The sequence below is a fragment of the Chroicocephalus ridibundus genome, chromosome 8, assembly GCF_963924245.1.
Source record: "Chroicocephalus ridibundus chromosome 8, bChrRid1.1, whole genome shotgun sequence".
Lineage (NCBI taxonomy): Eukaryota > Metazoa > Chordata > Aves > Charadriiformes > Laridae > Chroicocephalus > Chroicocephalus ridibundus.
The window spans coordinates 51135048-51153919 of NC_086291.1; the positions used below are offsets into that span (position 1 = coordinate 51135048).

An 18872-nucleotide genomic window follows, 5' to 3' on the forward strand; every position below is an offset into this window, starting at 1 on the left:
TGTGTCAGTCTTCCACAGTGCTATTCCAGGCATTAAATTTAGTGGGACTGATATATCTTTTGTCGGCTCTCCTATCTGAGATGAAAAATTATGAAAACCATTATATATATCAGGAAAAACAACAGAGTTGACATCAGTGTCCTGTGGATTTCACAATGAAGCTTTTCCATATAGAAAGGAATCAAAGTTTTAAGGACTTCTCCCTCAGCTCTCCCAGACTGTGCAAACTATGTTCAGTGACGGGGACCTGCACAACTCCATTTCACTTTCAATGTGTGGCATGTGCTGAAAACACAGGGAGACTGATCTTTTAATTCAGGATACAGCAATACTACTTGGGATGGAGAGTTTGTCCCTGTGTTTCTACTTCTACTACGAGTCTCTGGATTATGTTTATTTGACCAGTGATGGCTTCTTGATCTCCCACATAAGTCAAGACTAGCAACTTTGAGGGGATGGAGCTGGGAGAACGTTAAACTTTGAGAATGGGGGAGGCTTATGCTTGCTGTATTTGTCATTATATATGTGGGAGAAGAGCATCGAATTTTCTCCTGAAGGCCTTGCCCTTCTGATTTGCCTTCTGTAAATGTTCAGGCTTTCTCAGTCGGTCCTTCAAGGCTTCACGTGTGCAGCTACCAATGAGATGGAAGCAGAAAGATTTCAGGAGCTGGCCAAAGTCATGAAGGAGAAGAATGTCAAGCTGGGAGAAGATCAGGTCAGTTTCCGCATTTTGAAATGCGATGTTTGGTGTTGTCATAAAGATAGCAAGGAGGATTGTTCAGCAAGAACAAAAAATCTCTCATCTTCAGGGACTAGAACAAATGTAACTGGTCCTGCGTCTCCATCCCACAGTTCTGAATTTCCCCGAAGACAGGAGAAGTCAAGACCCAGTTGGCTAGATTTCTCAGGAACCAGAACCTCTGATTTCTGTCTCTTTTTTTTTTTTTTTTTCCTTACTGTGGAGCAGAGTAAAATCTTTATATTTGTTTTATTTTTTTTCTAATGTTTTCATGTTGGCTTTTTCATCCTTGATGTAAACTGTGCTGTCCTTTCAGCTGAGTTGCTTAGCGAAGCTGGTGACGCTGCATGGGATTCCCAAGGATTTAGATAGCTATCCTAAAGACCTGTTGCTGTTTTTAAGGTAACTGTGCTATGGTTTTCATGTTGTTACCCTAGTAACTAGTAGGAAAAAGAGGTATTACTTTATAACCTAGCTGGTGATGACTAGTTCGTGTTTGATGTGTATTTCAAACTTGTTCAGGCCTCCTTAAAGGGGAAAAAAAATCAGATTTCGGAAAGCTTTCAAAAGTGCTTTAAGGTCCTTTCAGATTCAGCTATCCATCATATGAATGTAAAAGCTAGAAAGCTCCTTTTAAATATGTCTGTTTGGATACGAAACCAGTGTGCAGTTTTAGTACTTTCTGGCCTCTGTGAATGTGCTTTTCCTTTGCAACGTCAAAGAAAACAGACAGCAGAGTGGATTTCTTTGTTCCTGTAGCTGCCCGCTGTGATTCTGCATCCAAATCTTGAGCAATTTTAATCTGAGTCTCGCAATAGATTCCTTAAAGTGAAAATGAATTTTTAAAAAATGTAGGCTAGGATCTTTGGGAACAACAGCTGCATAGAGTTTAGTCTGTGGATGTGGAAGATGTTATACTGGACACAGTATATATTGAACAGCCTTGAACCTGACCAACTGTTTGATATCATTCGCTAGAATTCATGGAGTATTTGTCTTTCTAGTCCTTCAGACTATGCAGCAACAGGAAGCTGTAGGCAGTACTTTGCTAATATCGGGAAAGCAAATCTTGATGTTCTGCAAAGAGAGTCATCTCAGCGGAAAGAGCTGCTCTTGGAAGCTTTGGCATGTTTGGTACGTGGTCAGGGACAGCTCTGCAGAAGGCTGGGGAGAGCTTGGGGTTGTCAGCTGTCAGCAGGAGCAAGAATGCTCTTCTACAATGGCATCCAGTTCTTTAACACCTCTGTCTTGTATTATTTCAGAAAATTTCTAGCACACAGGTAAACAAGGAAAATGCAGAGATTCTGGGACGTCTGGTCTGTGACTTGGGTGGAGAATACATTAGAAGTTCTGGTGGGAATTTGCTGAAGCAATTAAGCCAGTGTGACTCTTTCCTGCCTGATCAAGAAGAGGCTATTAGGAGCGTCATCAGCAGTGGTAACACTACATTCGGGTATGAATTTTTCTCTTGGGCATCAGCAGAACAGTTCGCTTAAACAAAACAATTGTCCTATTAAGTCCTGAGAGAACTTCAGCCAACCAGCTTGGTCAAAAACTTGAATAATTCATTGTTTTTGAATTTCACATTGGACATTTAACATTGTTTTATTTGAACTTCAGCTGAAAGGTGTGCCTGGAATTCCACTGGAAAATACATTGTCGCTTCTCACCTGCTCTAGTTATAAAAGCCTTTCTGCTGGTCTCTTTTTCATTAACCAAACTTCTCTGAGACTGTTCTGATGAACACAGATGGGCTTTAGGTGTCTGTCAGCCATTCACTTTCAGAAAATATTCTGTTTCTACCTGTCAAACTGACAGGTGCTTGATAAATTCTGGCTGTATCTAACAGAGGCCATTGTCCAGGGAAGGGAGGCAAAATATTTTCTCTTCCTGTGTCAAATGCCCTGAGATCTTGGCACTGAATTGGGTGATAGTAAGCCATAGATATTCTTTAGGTTTCATGCTTAAGAAAATAATAATGTACTTCTTAAAATGCCATTTTCCCATCCAGCTGCCCATATTCATGTTACTAACAATTGCTTCTGCTCTGGTGGAATGAAGTTTTGTGTAACAGGAAGTGATCGAGATAGGGTTTAAATCTTGTCTTTTCTTAACTTCAGGTGGTACAAGGACATAATCCTGTCAGCTCTTAAAGTGTTGTTTTTGTTGTTGTTGTTCTTCCTTGAAAGCTGATCCCTGCTAATTCTTGTATGCAGGGCTCCCGCAGCATGGTCAGCTTTTACTTTGAATGTGCTCAGTGGATTGATTCCTGTATTTGATCACAGCATCTTGCAGAAGATCCCCAAGGTGTGTTATTCGTAGAGGTGTGGGGAGTTTGGGAAGCACTCCTAGTCCCACAGTATGAAGGAAATATGATGGGGGTTGTTCAGTCTAGTATGTTTTCAATAGTGTCTTCATTTAAAAATTGTGGTGCCAAAAGGGATAGATGGTCTATGAGAAGTGATGGTTGATCAAGCTGACAGCGTGGAACTGCAAATCTAGATCATTGTTGGAAGAGTGCCAGAGGTGGAAAGCGGTAGTGACTGTATACAATGCTTTGTGAGCAGGTAAAATCATTTATGGGGCATGGGATATGATAGAGTTTAAGCATTAAGAAATTTGCCTTTGGCTCACCAAAAAAAATAGCAGCAGGTCTGCTGCCCATTGTACTTTAACAGTCTTGTCTGTGTGAGTTGCAACTTGTTATGCTGGTGGTACACCAAAGATTGCAATGTCCCCCTGACGAAACCTTTTCCTTGCAGAATGCTTTAACTCTTTGGCTGAAAAACTTTGCACACAATTCACCTCTGTCAAGGGAACAGTTGGCCACCATTGTTGAAGAACTCCTGCCTACTAGGCATAAGCGTGCTGATGGTATGGGAGCTTTCTCTGATCTGTAATGGCAGCATTCCCCCTGGCATCAAGGTTGACCCTAGTGCTTGTAGGTGTCCCTAAATGTGTCTGAGTTCAACTACGAAACACTTGGTGGCAGGTCACCCGGGAGGGGGGTGGTACTCTGAATGCATACCTGTCTATCTCCAGCAAGGGACCATTCAAAGCTTGAAGTAAAAGGATTTAATACTGAGCACATTTGATAATTTCTTCAACAGGTTGCCCACCTAACAAGCGGATAACAGACGTGGTTCTTAACAGTGACTTGATGCCTATTGAGTACACAGCTGAGCAGTTACATACTTGCCTGAAAAACGTCTCTCTGGATAATCACCTCCCTCAGATACTGACCTATGCCTTCAGCATTCAGCAATTAGGTGTGCTGAAGAGGCATCTGGATGAGGTAATGCCAGGCTGAAGAATGTCAAATTATCTACTGATGAGATTGCTCAGGGACTTGTCCGGTTGAGTTTAAGTGTCTCCAAGGACTGAGACTCCACTACCTCTCTGGGCTCCCCTTCCACTGTTTGACCACCTTTACTGTGAAAATATATGTTTCTTAATATGAGAATTTTCATTGCCTATTGGTCCTTATTCTTTCACTGTGCACCCCTGAGAAGAGTGTGGCTCCATCCTCCCTAAAATCTCCCATTAGTTGAAGACAGTGATAAAATCCTCACCTAGTCTTCTCTTCCTCAGACTAAAAACCCACCTCTCTCAGTCCCACTGCCCCACTTTGCGTGTTGTGTGCTGCTTCTGCCCTCCTGACCAGCATGGCCCTCTGCTAGACTTTCTAGTCTTTGCTAGACTTTGTCAAAGTCTTTCTGGACGTAGTATCCAGATGGGGTCTCGCAAGTGCCAACCAAATGGAGGGGAATAGTAACTTCCCTTGACATGCTGGCTGTGCCGCTGCTAGGGAAGCTCTCTCTGTATTTGATTAGCCTTCACCACCACAAAGCATGCTGGCCACTCAAATCCGTGTTGACTCAATTCACAGTGCTTCAGGTTTTGTTCCTTCCCCTGGGGCCTGCTTGCCTGAGCTATCAAGCAGAAAAAGGACAGATGTGCTCATGGAGTCTCACTGGCTTTGGTTTCTTATTCCTTGCAGACCTTTTGGGCTTTTCCACATCAATTTTGCAAAAAGCATAAGTTCATAAGCACAGGCATGATAATGAGTGTTCATAGCAATAACAATGATCTTTCCACAGACATATCCTGATGGGTATCCTGAAAGTTTGCTCCCCAAACTGGGCTCCCTTGTTTCTTTTGTCACCCCTGAGGACATTTCTAAATGGAAGATAACTTCAGCTGACACACTGGCTGACTTGCTAAAGTATCAGCCTGCTGATGCTCAGGTAGGGATTTGGGTTTGCTTTCCTGCCCATGTTTGCTTCCTGGTTTAGGAGCTGCTGGTCTAGGACTAGCTTAGTGGGTTCAAAGATGATTTGCCCATCTTTGAGGTCCAAACAAATATATTTGAAATGATTCAGTTTTATTTTTGTAACGATTGCATTTGTTTTTCTTTTGAGGATGAAAACATAGATTCTGATTCAGGTTAACTTTTGAAAAAAATTAAATGTGTTTCTAGGCTTCTGCAATAATTAGGAGATATGTTGACTTGGGAAATGCCTTGAATGCCACTGCACTGAACGCAATTGGTACGAGATACATATGCCTTCTAAATGTGACCGAGTTGAATATGATAGACCCCAGCAGCTTGAAGTGAGTCAAATATCGTAATGCTCTTGGCTTCTTCCAAAAGCACTTTCCCATCAGCAAGTGCATTTTCCTTTTCTCTCCACTCAGTGAGAGGAAATCTAGGAAGCAACTTGGTACCTGCCCTGCGTCCAGGTTTAAAAGCCTGCAGTTCTTGCAGGCCAGGAAGGGCTCAGATTTGCAGTCAAACTCTCTGTATTGTAGCTCAGCTGACAACAGATATGGTCTGCATGCATGCTTTTATCTAGAGCGAAAAGAGTTAATTAAATTTAATTTAAATTCCTTTGAAAGACTGCTACATGAAATCAGTTAACTACATCTTTGCAAATCTAGAAACTTACCGTGCACCATCAGAGCTATCGTAACTTGGAAGACATGCCATTTTAAGCAGGAGACTGAGCCATTATTTTTTGGTCTTAGCTTCTCTCCATAACTCTTCTATCTACTGGGAAGAGGGGGGTCACCTGTCTTACATAGAGAATCCCAGACAGATACTAATAGTTCAAAATTTGTTCAGGTTGAAGATAACAAAAACTTTTCTCTCCCTGAATCTTAATTTTTCTGCAGACTAGCATCTCTGAATCTTTCAGCCTGTTCACAGCTTACGAAAGACATCTTATATGCTAAAGCAAAACGTGCTTTCTCAGACCAGCACTATTTACCTGCTTACTATGAGCTTATCAAACCATATCTAGGTATGTAAAAGAACAGTATATTATGGGGAAAGACAGAGGTCTTAGCCAGAAGCTGAGTGGGTATCAAATACCATCTAAGATTTGGGAATTTTCAGAGCCAGGTTGTTAAAAGTTTCAGTCTTTTCCAGCTTGCAGGTTGCCCAAATCAGTTGTCAGACTATCACAGGGAAAATCAAACTCATGACTTCTGGGATGGGTAAGATCTGCGAGATCCACAAGAAATCGAGCTGCTAATGCTTAGCGCTTATCTCACAGCCCTTCTCCATGTCACAAAACATAGATTTTTTCCCTGTTAAGCCAAGAATTTATTCACAGCCTGAGCAAACTCTTCTTACACCTCTGTCTAGCATCTGGCATTGTTGCAGATTGGTTTAACGGCCAACACAATAATACCTCCCAGCAAAATGAAGTAGCATCCGTATATTTTGCAGTTGGAGCTCACTCTGTTAGCAGCCCCAGCCTAATAAATTTTAGAAACATCATTATAGCTCTAGCTTATACAGTTACACAACACTGCTCATTTAGGGGCTGTCCTCCATACTTTGATATACTTTCTCTTTTTGGTCCCAGGGGGTGCTCCAGGTATGGATCTCAAAGCTCTAAGCAAGGACAACGTGAACATGGATGTTAGTACTTTTGCGAATTTAAGAAGAGACTCCTTGCTGGTGAGCTGAATCTTCAAATTGTTGGATTCCTTGCATTCGTATTATGGGTTCAGTCGCATTGTCCATTGGTGTAAATCAGGAGTCACTCTGTCAAATTCAGAATGACGCTAGACCAGTAGAAAGTGGAGAACCGGCCTGAAACTTCTGTAAGAATGTAATTTGGAGTCGTACATGGATGCTAAGCCAGTCTTACGGGGGAATTTCTTTAGAGCAGGCCCTCATAGCAGTAGTGGCTGGAGCAGGGAACGGGCATCCATTAGGCTGCAGTCGACAGCTATGTGACAAGTCTTCTGACAAGAGTGTTAGCAGTAATGAAATCAATTTTGGAAGAAAGCCCAGTGATTCGGGCAGGGACTGGGGCCCCCTCTTGAGTGTAGGAGACTTGTCATCACAGGACAGCAGAAATAGTCTTTGAGGAGCCATCGTGTTCATTCCCCTAACCTAAGGGAAGATTGTCCCAGTTGAAACCACTCACCAGAAATTTGTCTTCCTCGTACTTCACATTTCTGCTAATAGAAACCTCATTGGTTCCTTGGTCAGAGGTATTATTTCCTACATCTGTAATTCTTGTTCTTTGATTTCTCCTAGGGCCTGACAGTTTCTGAGGTTGAGAACTTGCTGGGGATAAATCTCAGTGATCTGAAGAAATGGCAGCACAAGTCCCCCATCTGGGAGTGGGTCCAAATGCAGAAACAATCAGAATTGGATAAAATGCATATTGGGCTTACTGGGGGAACACAAGAAGGTTACATCAACATTGTCGCACAGAAATTTCAGTGTACGTATTATGTTAGGACCTCTGATTGTTGTGCTTTAAGTGGTTCAATCGTTCGTTTCTTTGCACTGATGCCCCCTCTTTTTCCTTTAGCAACATCCTCAGCCTCTCTGGGTACTGTGGCCGTGACACTCCACCTCCTGCCTGCTCTGCTTATCAGTTTCCTGATGATGTTGGTCTTGTCTTGAAAATCTTCCCTCAAGAGAAAGCAAGATGAGGGGGACCAGCCTCTGACCTGCTCTGAGGCCTGTTGGGGACGGCTATGCTTGGGGGGTGAGGGGGTGCTCCGTGCTAGCAGGCAACTGTTGTGCAGCCCAGGGTTCACTTTTAGGTACTTCGTCTTTCAAATAACTCAAAATAACGCCAGTGTTCTGTCTGAAGGGAAAATTTCAGGCTCTTCAGAGCAGGATCTTTGCTTTTTGTAGAGACCAAGCCCAGGTAAGCCCCAGCCATGTAACTGCAACACAAACGATGTCAATATTTTACTGCACAACCCTGGTGGGTTTAAGGGTGAGCAAATTGGCTGTTCTGCACGTTAACGATTACGTTTCTCAAAGAGCCTGGTGTCTTGACAGTACCAAGGCCTCTGAACAGGAGTGAAGTTTTCTGTCTGATTGTAAAGAAATAACGTGACTAAGTAAAAAATGCCAGAAGCAAATTGAAGAGTTGCTGTTGTCGTCTCTTCATTCAGACTGCCCATACCTTTGTGTCTGCAGATATCGGTCCAAATTAAATGGTCAGAAACCCCAGACATGCTTTTTCCTTTTCTTTGGTCTTGACCACTCAACACTGAAGAACTGAGGCTGTTCTCAGCTTCCTCATGGGCAAGGTATAAGAACTTTCTATAAGATTTTCAGTGCATTTTTTTTCCCCATTCATTGGGAATTTCTGTCCAAAAAAGCCTCGGTGCAACCTGTATCCAGCCCCTGAAACCCCCCTTTTTCCCCCAGGAGGAGAACCTGTCTGCAAAGACATTATAAATGTTCATTGTCCATGCTTTACAGAAAGAGAACAGGAGAGCCCCGTCCTTCACTGCAGGCTTCTGGGTGGCAAGAGACACTTCCCCACTGCCTGCGTCCTGGGGTGCTGGGGCACTAGCTAGGGTGGGGGAGAGCCCAACGTAAGAAAGACAGCTGCATCTTTAACAGCATCGATCCCCTGATAGAAATCGTGATTTGTTTCTTTGTGCCTTGATTCGCTCTCAACAACTGACATGCAAGAATCTCCTCAGCCCGTGGAGAATGAAACTAGTAAGTGGATGATCTGCAAGTTGGAGGGAGAAACGCTCTCTTGTAGTGGGGCTCTTGGAAGAGGAGACACTAGATAATGAAGAAAGTCAGAGCAAAAGAAGTAGAAACTGCTTAGATTTAAGCTAGCTAGAAAAACTACAATACAAAGCACTAAACACATCAAAGAACACATTTGATTAGGAAAAAAAAAAAGTTGATTGATGTTTTATTATATAGCATTGCAACAGTAATCAAGATGAATTATCTTCAGTTAATCATCCCTCTAACTAGGCTTTGCGTAGTTTGAACAAATCTTGATCAAAAATCCCGTGAAACAAGTTAAATGCAATTTAGTGGATCTCTGAGCTTTCAGACTGTGTTGCTGGGCCATATTCTGCTGCTTTTGGAATGGCCGGTAACTCAAATCCCTGAGTTGTCCCACTGTTTGAGCGGATCCCAGTGGGACTGCTTAGAAGTAAAATACCCCTCCGTGTGAGTAAAGCTGGCAGAACCGGCCCTGCTGTCAGCATTAATGCGTTGTCAGACCAGTCAGCATTGCTGGCAATTGTATTACGTAGAGCAACTAGCTAGTAAGTACCTGTTGGGCTTCTTTGGGCTGGAAAAATATCTGTCCTCCTTTCACTGCCCAGCCTCAAAATTAATAAGCAAATTCTGTGCTGGTATCAAGTGGACAAACTCTGTTCCTTTCCTGGGTTTCTGCTTTTCCGCAGGGAATTTGCCAGCACCGTTCTTTAGCAAGGATGGTGCAAATTAAAGGAGGAATCCGCTAGGTTTGGCGCTGGAGGTGGCGGTGTCAGAGCAGCCCTCGCAGCAGTGAGGCTGTTGTCAGGATGGGCACTAGGCAGGAGGAGAGCCTGGATCCTGATCCTAGGGGGAGAAGACAGATGAGAAAGAATTGGATTATCCAGACAAACAGCACGCGTGAGCTGTGAGGGCGGTAGAGCTGCTTTGGCATTCGGGTACCCCAGAGGACTGCACGTGTCAGGATGACATTTTTCTATTTTTTGTGACGTTGCCCGTACCTGCACCTCAGGCACTGACCTGCACCCCAGGCACAAATGTCACCTGGCTGTAAATAGTCAGCGGGACCGGGTGTTTTCTAACTTTCACCAGCGTAAATCAGGAGGAAATCTGTCGAGTCATTAAAGCTACAGATGTAGCTCTGCCGGGTTAAACGACTTCAGATTTTAGGGCTTTTACAGCGATGCCTATTCAGAAACACTGTGTTGGCTGAAATACAGAAGGCCAGATCCTTGCCTTGTGGAAAAACAGTGTGGTGCCCTGGCATTAATGGAATTACTCCAGCTCCCTGCAGAGCAGTTGAGGGGTGCTGGGCATGCCGAGATGTCTGAAGGTGCACCTCACCGGACTTGCAGAGCGCGTGGGACCTGAAAATGGTGGGCTCCAGATCCAGGGGCTTTGACACCCTGGAGAGCCACATCGCTGCCTGTCTAGCCAGTAACTACTTGGGGGTTTCTTGTGGACAGCAGCACACCGGATTGAATCTGGCCAGGAAAAAGGTGGATCAGCTACTACTCGTCAAGCTTCTGCCTTGCCATCGGGTCCTAAGCTTTTCCCGACTCTGAACATTCACATCTTACCAGCTTCAGGGTGCAGGTTGATGTATCCGCTGGGTGTTGGTCTCGGTGGCTCTGGCACGCCTGTGGGTGGGTTTTTAGTGGTCTCACTGCTGCTGGTGGTGGAAAAGGGGCCGGGAAATGCTGGAGGAGCACTGGTCTTGCAAGCTAATGTTGTAGTCTTGGCCGTTGAGGAGGGGACACTCTTTTGGGTGGAGACAGTGGAGTTGGGAGTGGGGGTGGGCTTGTGGGGAGGGAGGTTCATTTCTGTGGCTGCGGTGGCGGCGGGCGCAGAGGTGGAGGTAGGGACAAGGGTGCTGGGAGCATTGTGGGTGGTCGGCGTGGTGGTGTTACGGGTGGCAGGAGCAGGGCTGATAGTACCTCCAGGTGCTGGGGGGTTCACAGACACCAGTGGGGTGCTGGCGTTGTGGGTGGTAACGGCTGGGTTACTAACAGCGCTGGTGGTGGTCGTGGTGGCCCCATGTGTGGGAGCCGGAGGTGGGACGGAGCTGGGAGAGGTGGCGTTGGGGTTGACAGTGGCAAGGATGGTGGTGAGGAGGGTGACAGTGGGGGGGGTGGCCTTACTCGAGGTGGCAGACTGGTGGGTGGAGCATGGGACAATGGAGCCCGTGGTCGTAGGAGGTGCGGCGGTGGAGGTGGCAGGGGGACTCCCAGCAGAACTGGGGGCAGTGGTGTAAGTGCGTGGGGGAGTGCTGTGAGGGGGGGTTGGGCTGATAGTACTTGGGGTGGGGGCCTTGTGGGGGCTGGTACTTAAATTAGCGGTGGGGAGGCTGCTAGTGGCGATAGAGGTGGGGGCAGTGGGGAAGGTGGTGGTCGCGGGGACGGTGGGGGTGACACTGGCCGAGGTGGTGGGGTGAGGAGTGGCGGTGGTCCCCGCGGGGCTGGGCTCCTGCATCCCTCCTTGCAGGCCGATTCCCAGGGTACAGTCCAGTTCCTGCTGGGACTGTCTCTTCACCCAGCGCATCACCGAGGTCTCGTTTTCAGCTTCCTTCAGGTAAGGGAGGTTTTCCCCGAGCAAATTTTTCACGTCTGTGACGCTGAGTTCCTGCAATACACGTGCAACAACGTCTTTGTCCATCCTCGCAGCTGGCAGCACCGCAAGGCGCTTTTCTAGCAGGACTGTACAGTAAGTAAGAACTTCCGAAAGACAATTTCAAAAGGTAAAAAAAAATAGAGACTTGGTGATCCGATGGGGCTGTGGCCTCAAACCCCAGCCCTCAACTAGCCCTGCCCTTCAGCGGGGAAAAGAGGAGCGGCGTGGTGGGGGACGTACCTGCATTTCATCGGGATTTAGGGCAAGGAAGGTGTCTATGTCCATGTCTATGGTAATGCCAGCTTTAGCCAAGTCTTTCAGGTCCTTTGCTGGAGCTCCACCTTAAAGAAATCATACGGGGCACCTAGACACGTGCAAACACTTCCAATGCGTTTGCGGGGGTTCTGGAGACTGCTGGATGTGTCTCTAGTGTGGACAAACCCCCCTGGCCGAGGAAGAGGTATCCAACCTCTGTCACCATGGGAAGGAGGGTGAAGGCTGAAAGACCTACCCAGGTACGACCGAATCTGGCAATAATACGCCCTGGTGGTGCCAGCCTGGCCAGCAAAGGCCTCCTGGGCTTTTCTGTAGAGCTGGTCCTTCTTGGTTTGAGAACAAGAAGAAATGTTTAATTGTCCAGCAGTCCTGGGGAGAGGGAGGGTCACCGGTTAGAGCCAGGGGCACCATTCCAAAGCACAGCTCAAGCCCTGCTGTTGGTGTGGGGAGAGGAGTGGTCTGTCCCTGCCCGCAGTGCCGGTGGCTCAGGCAGGAGCGGGGAGCAGGACGTGGCCATCCCACTGTGCTGCCTGTGAGCGGCAGGGCCGAAACGGAGGTGGGAGTCTGCTATCCCACCATCCGCTTCCCCCCTGGTCCCAAGGGCTTCGCAGGACTGAAAAGCACCCCTAAAAAGTGTCTAACCTGATTGCTTCTGGAGGTATTTGCTTGATCTGCTCCTCCTGCAGGTTACACAGGTTTCTCCCACCCATTTTCCAGAGCAAGGGTCCGGTCAAGGTGCCCCCTGTGGCCTGGTACCTGCTGAGCAGCTGCTGGACCTGGGAAACACAGTTGATGTGGTTGCACGCAGGCAGGGAAGGAAGGTGCTCCCGGTAGAAATGCGCGTGCTGCTGCCGGGGGGTTTACCTGGGGAGCCTCCCACTTGCCATCCGAGGGGCTGAGCAGGGCTGAGAACGTGTCGTTGGACAACGGTGGCCACTGGCTGATCTCCTCCGCCGTGTACTGGCGAGCCAGCTGCCTGAACAGCTTCAGCTGCTTCTCCGGGATCTCCGACCCATAAATCTATAGGGCCAGGCCAGTGGGGCAGAAAAGAGGGTCAGGGAAGGGAAAAGAAGGCAGAAACAGGCGCAAAGGACCCGCTCAGGCGCCTTCATCCCTGCGTCTGGCGATGCCCATTCCCGCAGCGAGTCTCGCCCATCCCGGAGCGTGCCCACGCTAACGGGGGGCTGTGCAGGGGCTCCCGCCCTCTGTCACTCGTCACCTGCTTCAGCTTGTTTTTCACGACCATGAGGTACTCCGTGGGGAGCGGCTGTTCCAGCAGAGGCTCCAGGTTTGCTTCTAAAACCTCATTGCTCAGGCAGAGGTCAAGCTGCTCGCTGGTGCTGTAGTCGATGATGAAGGAGGAGCTGGAGATGATGCTGGCCGTGATGGGGGTGGACGGGCAGCCTGTGGGCAAGGAGGGCACATTGGGCACATTGGGCAGATTGGCATCTTCTCCCTCCTGCCTGGCCCTGGTCCTGCCACAGGGCCCCAGAGCCCCTCAGAAGAGCCCTGATGAATGAACAGGGAATCGCCATAATGCAGCTCAAGCCGTCCTGCAGGGCAGGACTGAGAATCGTCCTCCCATCCCCTGGGTCCCCAGCCTGTGAAGGTGCCTTATTCGCTTTCATCCCTTAAAGTTATTCCTGAAGAACCTGGTGATGTTTCTGTAGACCACGTGTGCTTTGTCCTCTTGAAGGCAAATAAAAAATGAACCCTTTCCCATGTCGCCTGCACGAGCGTCCTCCAGACTTGCAGCATCCTCCCCTGGCGCCGCTCCCACCCAGCTCCAGGAGTTTTCTCCCCCTGCTCCAGCTCCTTCCCAGCTGTTGCTCTCATATTCCTGCTCCCAGGTAAGAGCAAACACCCCAGCGTGCTGTAAGGACATTTTCCCCCATCTCCCCAGTTAAAGGGAATCCTACAGCTTCCTGCCTGGTCCTGTCCCCCTCCCTGGGAGCACACAGGTGCTCACCAGCCTGGGGTCTTTTTTCCCTCCCCAAGAGCTCTGAACTGGTCCGGACTGGCCACAGTGATGGGAAACACTCACCGTCTGTGCCGCGCTTCAGCCTGGGGTGAGACGAAGCCGACGCTGCTCTGAAGGCCCTGAGGAGGGTCAGGGACTTCTCCCGCTGGGAACGTCCCTGGCTGCCGTACGTGGCCGCGATGCTCCTGCTGAAAGCCTCCCGCGCTGCCTGCCGAGGGGGCAGAGGGTGCTGGGTCCCGCAGCCTCAGGGCTGGCCTGGCTGATGGGCAACTCGTCCCGAGGTCTGGAGGGGAGGGGACTTACCTCGGCCACCAAGCTCAGCGTGGTCTGGTTCAAAGCCAGCAGGAGCGGCCCCATATTTTGCAGGGTCTGTAAATCCCAGCTCGAAGGATCCCTGCAGCCGTCGGGAGAAGGACCAGCTCAGCATCCTCATGGGTACGCCACCCCTTCTGCTCATTGCCTGCCCCGTAAGAGCAGACGGAGGCTCCTTACCCATACACTGTGCCCCCCCCGAGGAGCACGGCATTGAGGGCGTCCTGCTGGGCCCCCGTCAGTGCTGGGCAGAGCTTCAGGTTCTCCAGGATGCTGGGGTCCGAGGCCGTGATGGTCTCAGGCTCCATGTCGCACACCAGTGCCCCGAGGCTGTCGAGCTGCTCGGGGCTCAGGCGGCTGCTCCTCACCCCCTGGGAGAGACGACCTCGTACAAACACCGGCCGAGGGGCGCGGGGGGACCCTGGCCACCCCTGGTTCGCTCCCCACTCACCAGACAGGCCAGTGCCCCGCGCAGCAGCCCCGTCCGCCGGGACGAGCCCATGGGCAGCAGGTCCAGGTTCCCGCGGGAAGCCCGGGTGTAAAACTCTCGGCAGGTCCCACCACGCACCTCGGACAAGCTGCGGGGAGCAAGAGTCAGCGTGGCCGGGAGGAACAGGGCAAAGGGCTCCTCGTGTCCGGGCAGGAGAGCTTTAATGTTTTTTTGGGTGGGGAGCACGGGGGAAGTCGTTTTAAATGGTCACCCCCTTCTGAGCAATGAGCTGTGCATTGGGGGAGGGTTGGGGGAGGTCTCCTCTTTCCCAGGGGAGGATATCTCAGGCACAGGGTGGGGGCTACCCAACCCCGTGCCATGGCCAGCGTGGCCCCAGCCTTGGCAAGGAGAGGACCAGGGGGTCTGGCAGGGCTGGATGTGCCCCGTGTGGGTCTGAAGGTGCCCGCAGATGCGGGCATCACAATGCAGATTTCGTAATACTCTTCTCCCACGCGGAGTCCTGCGCGCCCTGGGGTGTGCCAGGGCCGCGCTGGTGCAGGCTGGGTGCTGCGATTCGGCACCAAAACCACAGCTGTGCGCTGCCCTCCGTACTCACTCGAAGAAGAGCAGCAGGTCTGGTGGGTACGTGCCGAATTCAGCCGTCAGGTTCTTGGCAGCGAGCAGCCTGGCCAGGCAGGAGAGCTGGGCAGAGAGAGGCTTTACTTGGCAACGCCGAGGCGGTGAGAGCCCCTTTTCCCTGGCACCCCCCAGCTCCCCGCGCCCCCTCGGGCTCTGCGGGGTCTGTGGCCCCCACAATTGCCCACCTGGGCGCTGCTGAGCTCCGCTCCTTCGTTTTGCAGACCCTGGGCAAAGGCGAGGATGTCGGCAGCAGGCAGGTCGCTGGCTGGGATGCACTGGAAACCTTGCAGGACCGAGGCGGAGAGGCTGCGATGGAGAGGCACGGTTGCCTTTCACTGTCCACGTTAGCTCCCTAACACCCCGCGGAGGAAGAATCCGCTTGTTCCCTTGGGAAATCCCTCTTTGCCCTGACCGTGGGGTAAGTGGGAATAACATGGGGTGTCGTGAAAGCGTCCCCCGGCCCTGGTGCCAAAGGGGATGCCCTGCAGCCATGAGGGTGCCCATCCCCACGGCCGGGGTGGTGGCAAGAGGTGCCCACCATACCCTGGGCTTTGGGTGAGGGAGAAACCAGCAGAGCCTGGATTTCGGCTTGGGCGAGGCTCCCGTTGACTCACATCATCCATAAAGGAAAGGGAATTCTTGGTGTGTTTGTGCTATAACAAAAGCCGCTGCAGCTGAAACCCCAGCCTGGGCACCGGCGCCAGAACCGGCTGCGCAAGGCTCTAAATCCTCCCCAGCCCAAGTGACCTGTCACAGCAGCTGTGACATGGATGTGGGGAGAAACGCTATATCCACCCACCCCACTGCCTGCATCCCCTGAGACCCCCCCAGCTTGTCAGAGACCCCGTCTGGGGCCGGTACTTACTCGGTGTGTTGCTCGGTGGCAGACAGGACGGCTGCGACGACCAGGGTGACCTGGGGAGGGGGAGAGGGGGGACACTCAGAGTCAATGAGGGACAAAGGGCTTTTAAACACAGGGACCAAGCGGGGAATGGGGCCTGACATGCCCAGACCGGCGGCTGCTGCCCACAGGCCGCTGAGGACGGCAGCAGCCCCGAGGCTGCCCTGGGCAAAAGCCACCACAGCTGCTCTCAGGAGTGGGGACCCTTCAGCCGCAGGTGTGTCCCTGCTTCCCCCTAGCTGGGTGCCCATCAAGTTTAGGGTCCCAACCTTCGGTCTGGGAGCTGGGCATGGAGGCGGAGGGTGAACGAGGGATGGGACAGGGCAGGGCCATGGGCTGCCCAGGGGGCCAGCGGGGAGGCGATGGTTTGCCTCCCTGAAGCCGAGGACCGGGGGAACCGCGGCAGCTCTGACGCTCCCGGTCACCGGCTGCGACGTTTCGGCAAAGCCCTGGTGTATCCGGAGCCACTGGAGCTGCCGGCGCTGACTCACCGCTGCTGCTTTCACGAGGTCTGCGGGGAAACCTGCAACAAAGCGGGATGGGGTTTTAAAATATCCATGTTATAAAACATCCACGTCCGTATGTGCAGGCGGTCGGGGGCTGTTATAAAGCAGCTCTAGGGTAAAGCCTAGGAAGGGTCTTTTCCTTGTCAATTTAATAATAGTTAGCAAATGCTGGCCAACGCTATGCAGAAAGCAGCCCCCGTATCACCCTGCAGCCTGTGCCAGCCCAAGCAACCCGGGGCGCCTCGGGGTGGGTTTGGAAGGCAAAAAGTGAGAAATCTGCCCCATGGAATAGGTTTGTGCAGATTTCTAACGCCCTGCGGCTGGGAAAAACTCCCACCGCCTGCGGGTGCTGACGGGAGCAGGAGGCAGAGCACAGGGAGCACCAAAGCCACGTGGGTTGGGAATGAAAAGCGCCGCGGGCTGGAGCATCCCCAGAGCCCGGGGATGGCAGGGGGTCCCGGGACACCGTCAGCTTTGCAGGGATGAGATGTATAACTCACGGAGGCAGAGAGCGATGGCTGCTGGGGCTGCCCACACCATGCTGCCTGTGCCGGGGCTTCGTCCTCAGTGCAGGTCAGAGAGTGCAGACGGGGAGCCGTGTCCCCCACCGTGGGACGGTGCCGGCTGGGCGGGGAATGGTCCTGCAGCCGATTCCCTCGTCGGATGCTGGGGCTGGAGCCGCGGGAGCGCAGCAGGTCAGTGTGCCCACCCGAGCTCTGTGAGTGCCTGCACAAACCCCCCACCCCCCGCCACCAAGGGAGAGATTTTGAATCCTGTATAACAGAAAACAGAATTTCATTCTCCATTAAAAGAATTAAAAAGAAACATTAAAAGAAACTCCACAACATTCTGTCCCCTCTGACACCCCTGGTCCCATCTGGACCCTGCAGGGTCAGGGTCCCCCTCCATCCCCCAGCTCCGCACAGAACCACACCAGCACAGACTGGGAGAAACCCAGTGCAACCCAGCGGAGGAGCTCCATCAGGTGCAGCCCTCCCCCTGTACCCGACCCCACACCCCCCAGCTAGAAACTCCCGATAGAGAATAAATGCCAGCTCTAGAACTGCCGTCCGTGGGCTGCTCAGCGCTGCCCAGAGCAGTTAGCTTATTGCCCTTTGTACCGGAGCCGAGTAATTTTTTTTCCGCTAAATCTCATTGCATTCCCTAAATCCCACCGTCGGCCTCGCCAAGTCGTTCTCCGTCCGGGGAGGGGAATTTGGCTGGGCTGGAGGAGGATTCGGTGCTGCTCAGGCGGGGAAGGTGCTCACCCACCCGCGATGTCCGGGGCTGGGCAGCGCCGGGGAGGGCTCGGCACTTATCTGCTGCGGGGTGGGGATGGCGCTCTGAAAAACGGGGTGTGACGGGCCAGTTTCTCAACAGTGTTTTGTAAAGCTGCTCTCTCTCTCTCTCGGTTTTGGTTGTTTTTTTGGTTTTGTTTTGGTGGTTTTTTTGTTTTTTTTCTCTTTCTTTGTAAAGGGTCACTTTGAACTTTGGGGCAAATGAGTTAAATCCTCTGGTTTGGTGGTTTCCGTGCTCCTGATGGAGGCAAACGTCCTCCCAGTTCATAAAAAAACCCTTCAAGCTATTCAAGGGTACATTTTGTAGGGCAACTGGCGTGCAGAATAGACGAGTCCTCGGTGATGGGCTCAGCACCCCTCGGGAGGTGCTGCCCTCACACCCGTCCTTTTTGCCTGTGCCATGGACAATCCCGTTCCCCTTTTTACAGCTTTCTCCCTGGAATTTCTGATCCTGCTCTGAAACGCCGTCCAGCAGGTGCCAGGAAGGAGGAGACCAAAAAGGAAGGAAGCAAAACCTTTTGGGGGCTGTGTGATGAAAACCCAGAGGACCCTGATGCTGTGTGTGATGAAAACCTGGAGGAGCCCGATGCTGCCGGCAGCAAACGTGTTATCTGTGCATTTATCCCGGGAAAAGGGAAGGGTGAGAGAGTCTGCAGCGCTCGGCTGAGGCGGCTGTCCCGGCCACACCACCCGCTCGGCCAGGTTTGGGGACATCAGCCTTTGTAAAGGGTCCCTGGACCCGTGGGCACAGCGCTGAGCCGGGTTTGCCATCCCCGGTGTCCCCAGCCAATGTCCCTGTCCCCGACTCCCACCGAGCAACCAGTCCTGCAGCACCAAGGCTTGGTCAACCGCCCGCGGGTGTTTCTGGTTTCTATTTTGGAAGGATTTGCTGTAAAAATAGCTCTTGTTGGAGCGGTAAAATTACAGAAACTTGTTTGCTATGAGGCTGCCGGTGGGACACAGCCCCTGCCCCGGGCTTGCTGGCCAGAGGTGGCTGGAGCGGGAGGGCAGGGGCACATGGGGGCCCCTTTGTGGGTCACTGTGTCCCCGCAGAGCTTAAACCTGGCCCTGGAACAAGCCCAGGAGGAACAGGCACAGGAGAATCCACTCCAAACGCGAATGTGCCGGGAGCCATCAGCTGAGGCCCCTTCACCCTCGGTGGGAGG

The 18872-nt window shown here is 51.3% G+C and overlaps 2 protein-coding genes across 15 annotated transcripts in view; one reads left to right on the forward strand and one right to left on the reverse strand.

Moving 5' to 3' along the window:
- The window catches only part of MSLN (mesothelin), a 75780-nt gene extending 67653 nt beyond the window's left edge, over window positions 1-8127 (forward strand). For 13 of the 14 annotated variants that reach the window (XM_063344530.1, XM_063344528.1, XM_063344536.1 and 10 more), the window contains 13 exons: window positions 595-715; window positions 1056-1141; window positions 1744-1873; window positions 2002-2192; window positions 2956-3046; window positions 3502-3613; window positions 3850-4034; window positions 4840-4986; window positions 5220-5353; window positions 5915-6042; window positions 6613-6707; window positions 7296-7485; window positions 7576-8127. In XM_063344530.1, coding sequence (XP_063200600.1) covers window positions 595-715; window positions 1056-1141; window positions 1744-1873; window positions 2002-2192; window positions 2956-3046; window positions 3502-3613; window positions 3850-4034; window positions 4840-4986; window positions 5220-5353; window positions 5915-6042; window positions 6613-6707; window positions 7296-7485; window positions 7576-7670 — 1705 coding nt within the window. In that variant the 3' untranslated portion in view covers window positions 7671-8127. Of the gene's footprint in view, window positions 1-594; window positions 716-1055; window positions 1142-1743; window positions 1874-2001; window positions 2193-2955; window positions 3047-3501; window positions 3614-3849; window positions 4035-4839; window positions 4987-5219; window positions 5354-5914; window positions 6043-6612; window positions 6708-7295; window positions 7486-7575 lie in introns of those variants that run through there. The other variant, XM_063344541.1, reaches the window with a different exon arrangement.
- A 1398-nt stretch (window positions 8128-9525) lies between these two features.
- Window positions 9526-16948, reverse strand: LOC134520140 (mesothelin-like protein). The gene is made up of 13 exons (XM_063345136.1): window positions 16909-16948; window positions 16316-16425; window positions 15867-15916; window positions 14113-14262; window positions 13920-14014; window positions 13678-13824; window positions 12859-13088; window positions 12504-12659; window positions 12282-12415; window positions 11875-12008; window positions 11604-11704; window positions 10334-11375; window positions 9526-9599 (listed from the first exon to the last, which is right to left on the reverse strand). Exons 1-13 carry the CDS (start codon window positions 16946-16948, stop codon window positions 9526-9528), a joined length of 2463 nt encoding a protein of 820 aa, XP_063201206.1.
- Between the last annotated feature and the right edge of the window lie 1924 nt (window positions 16949-18872).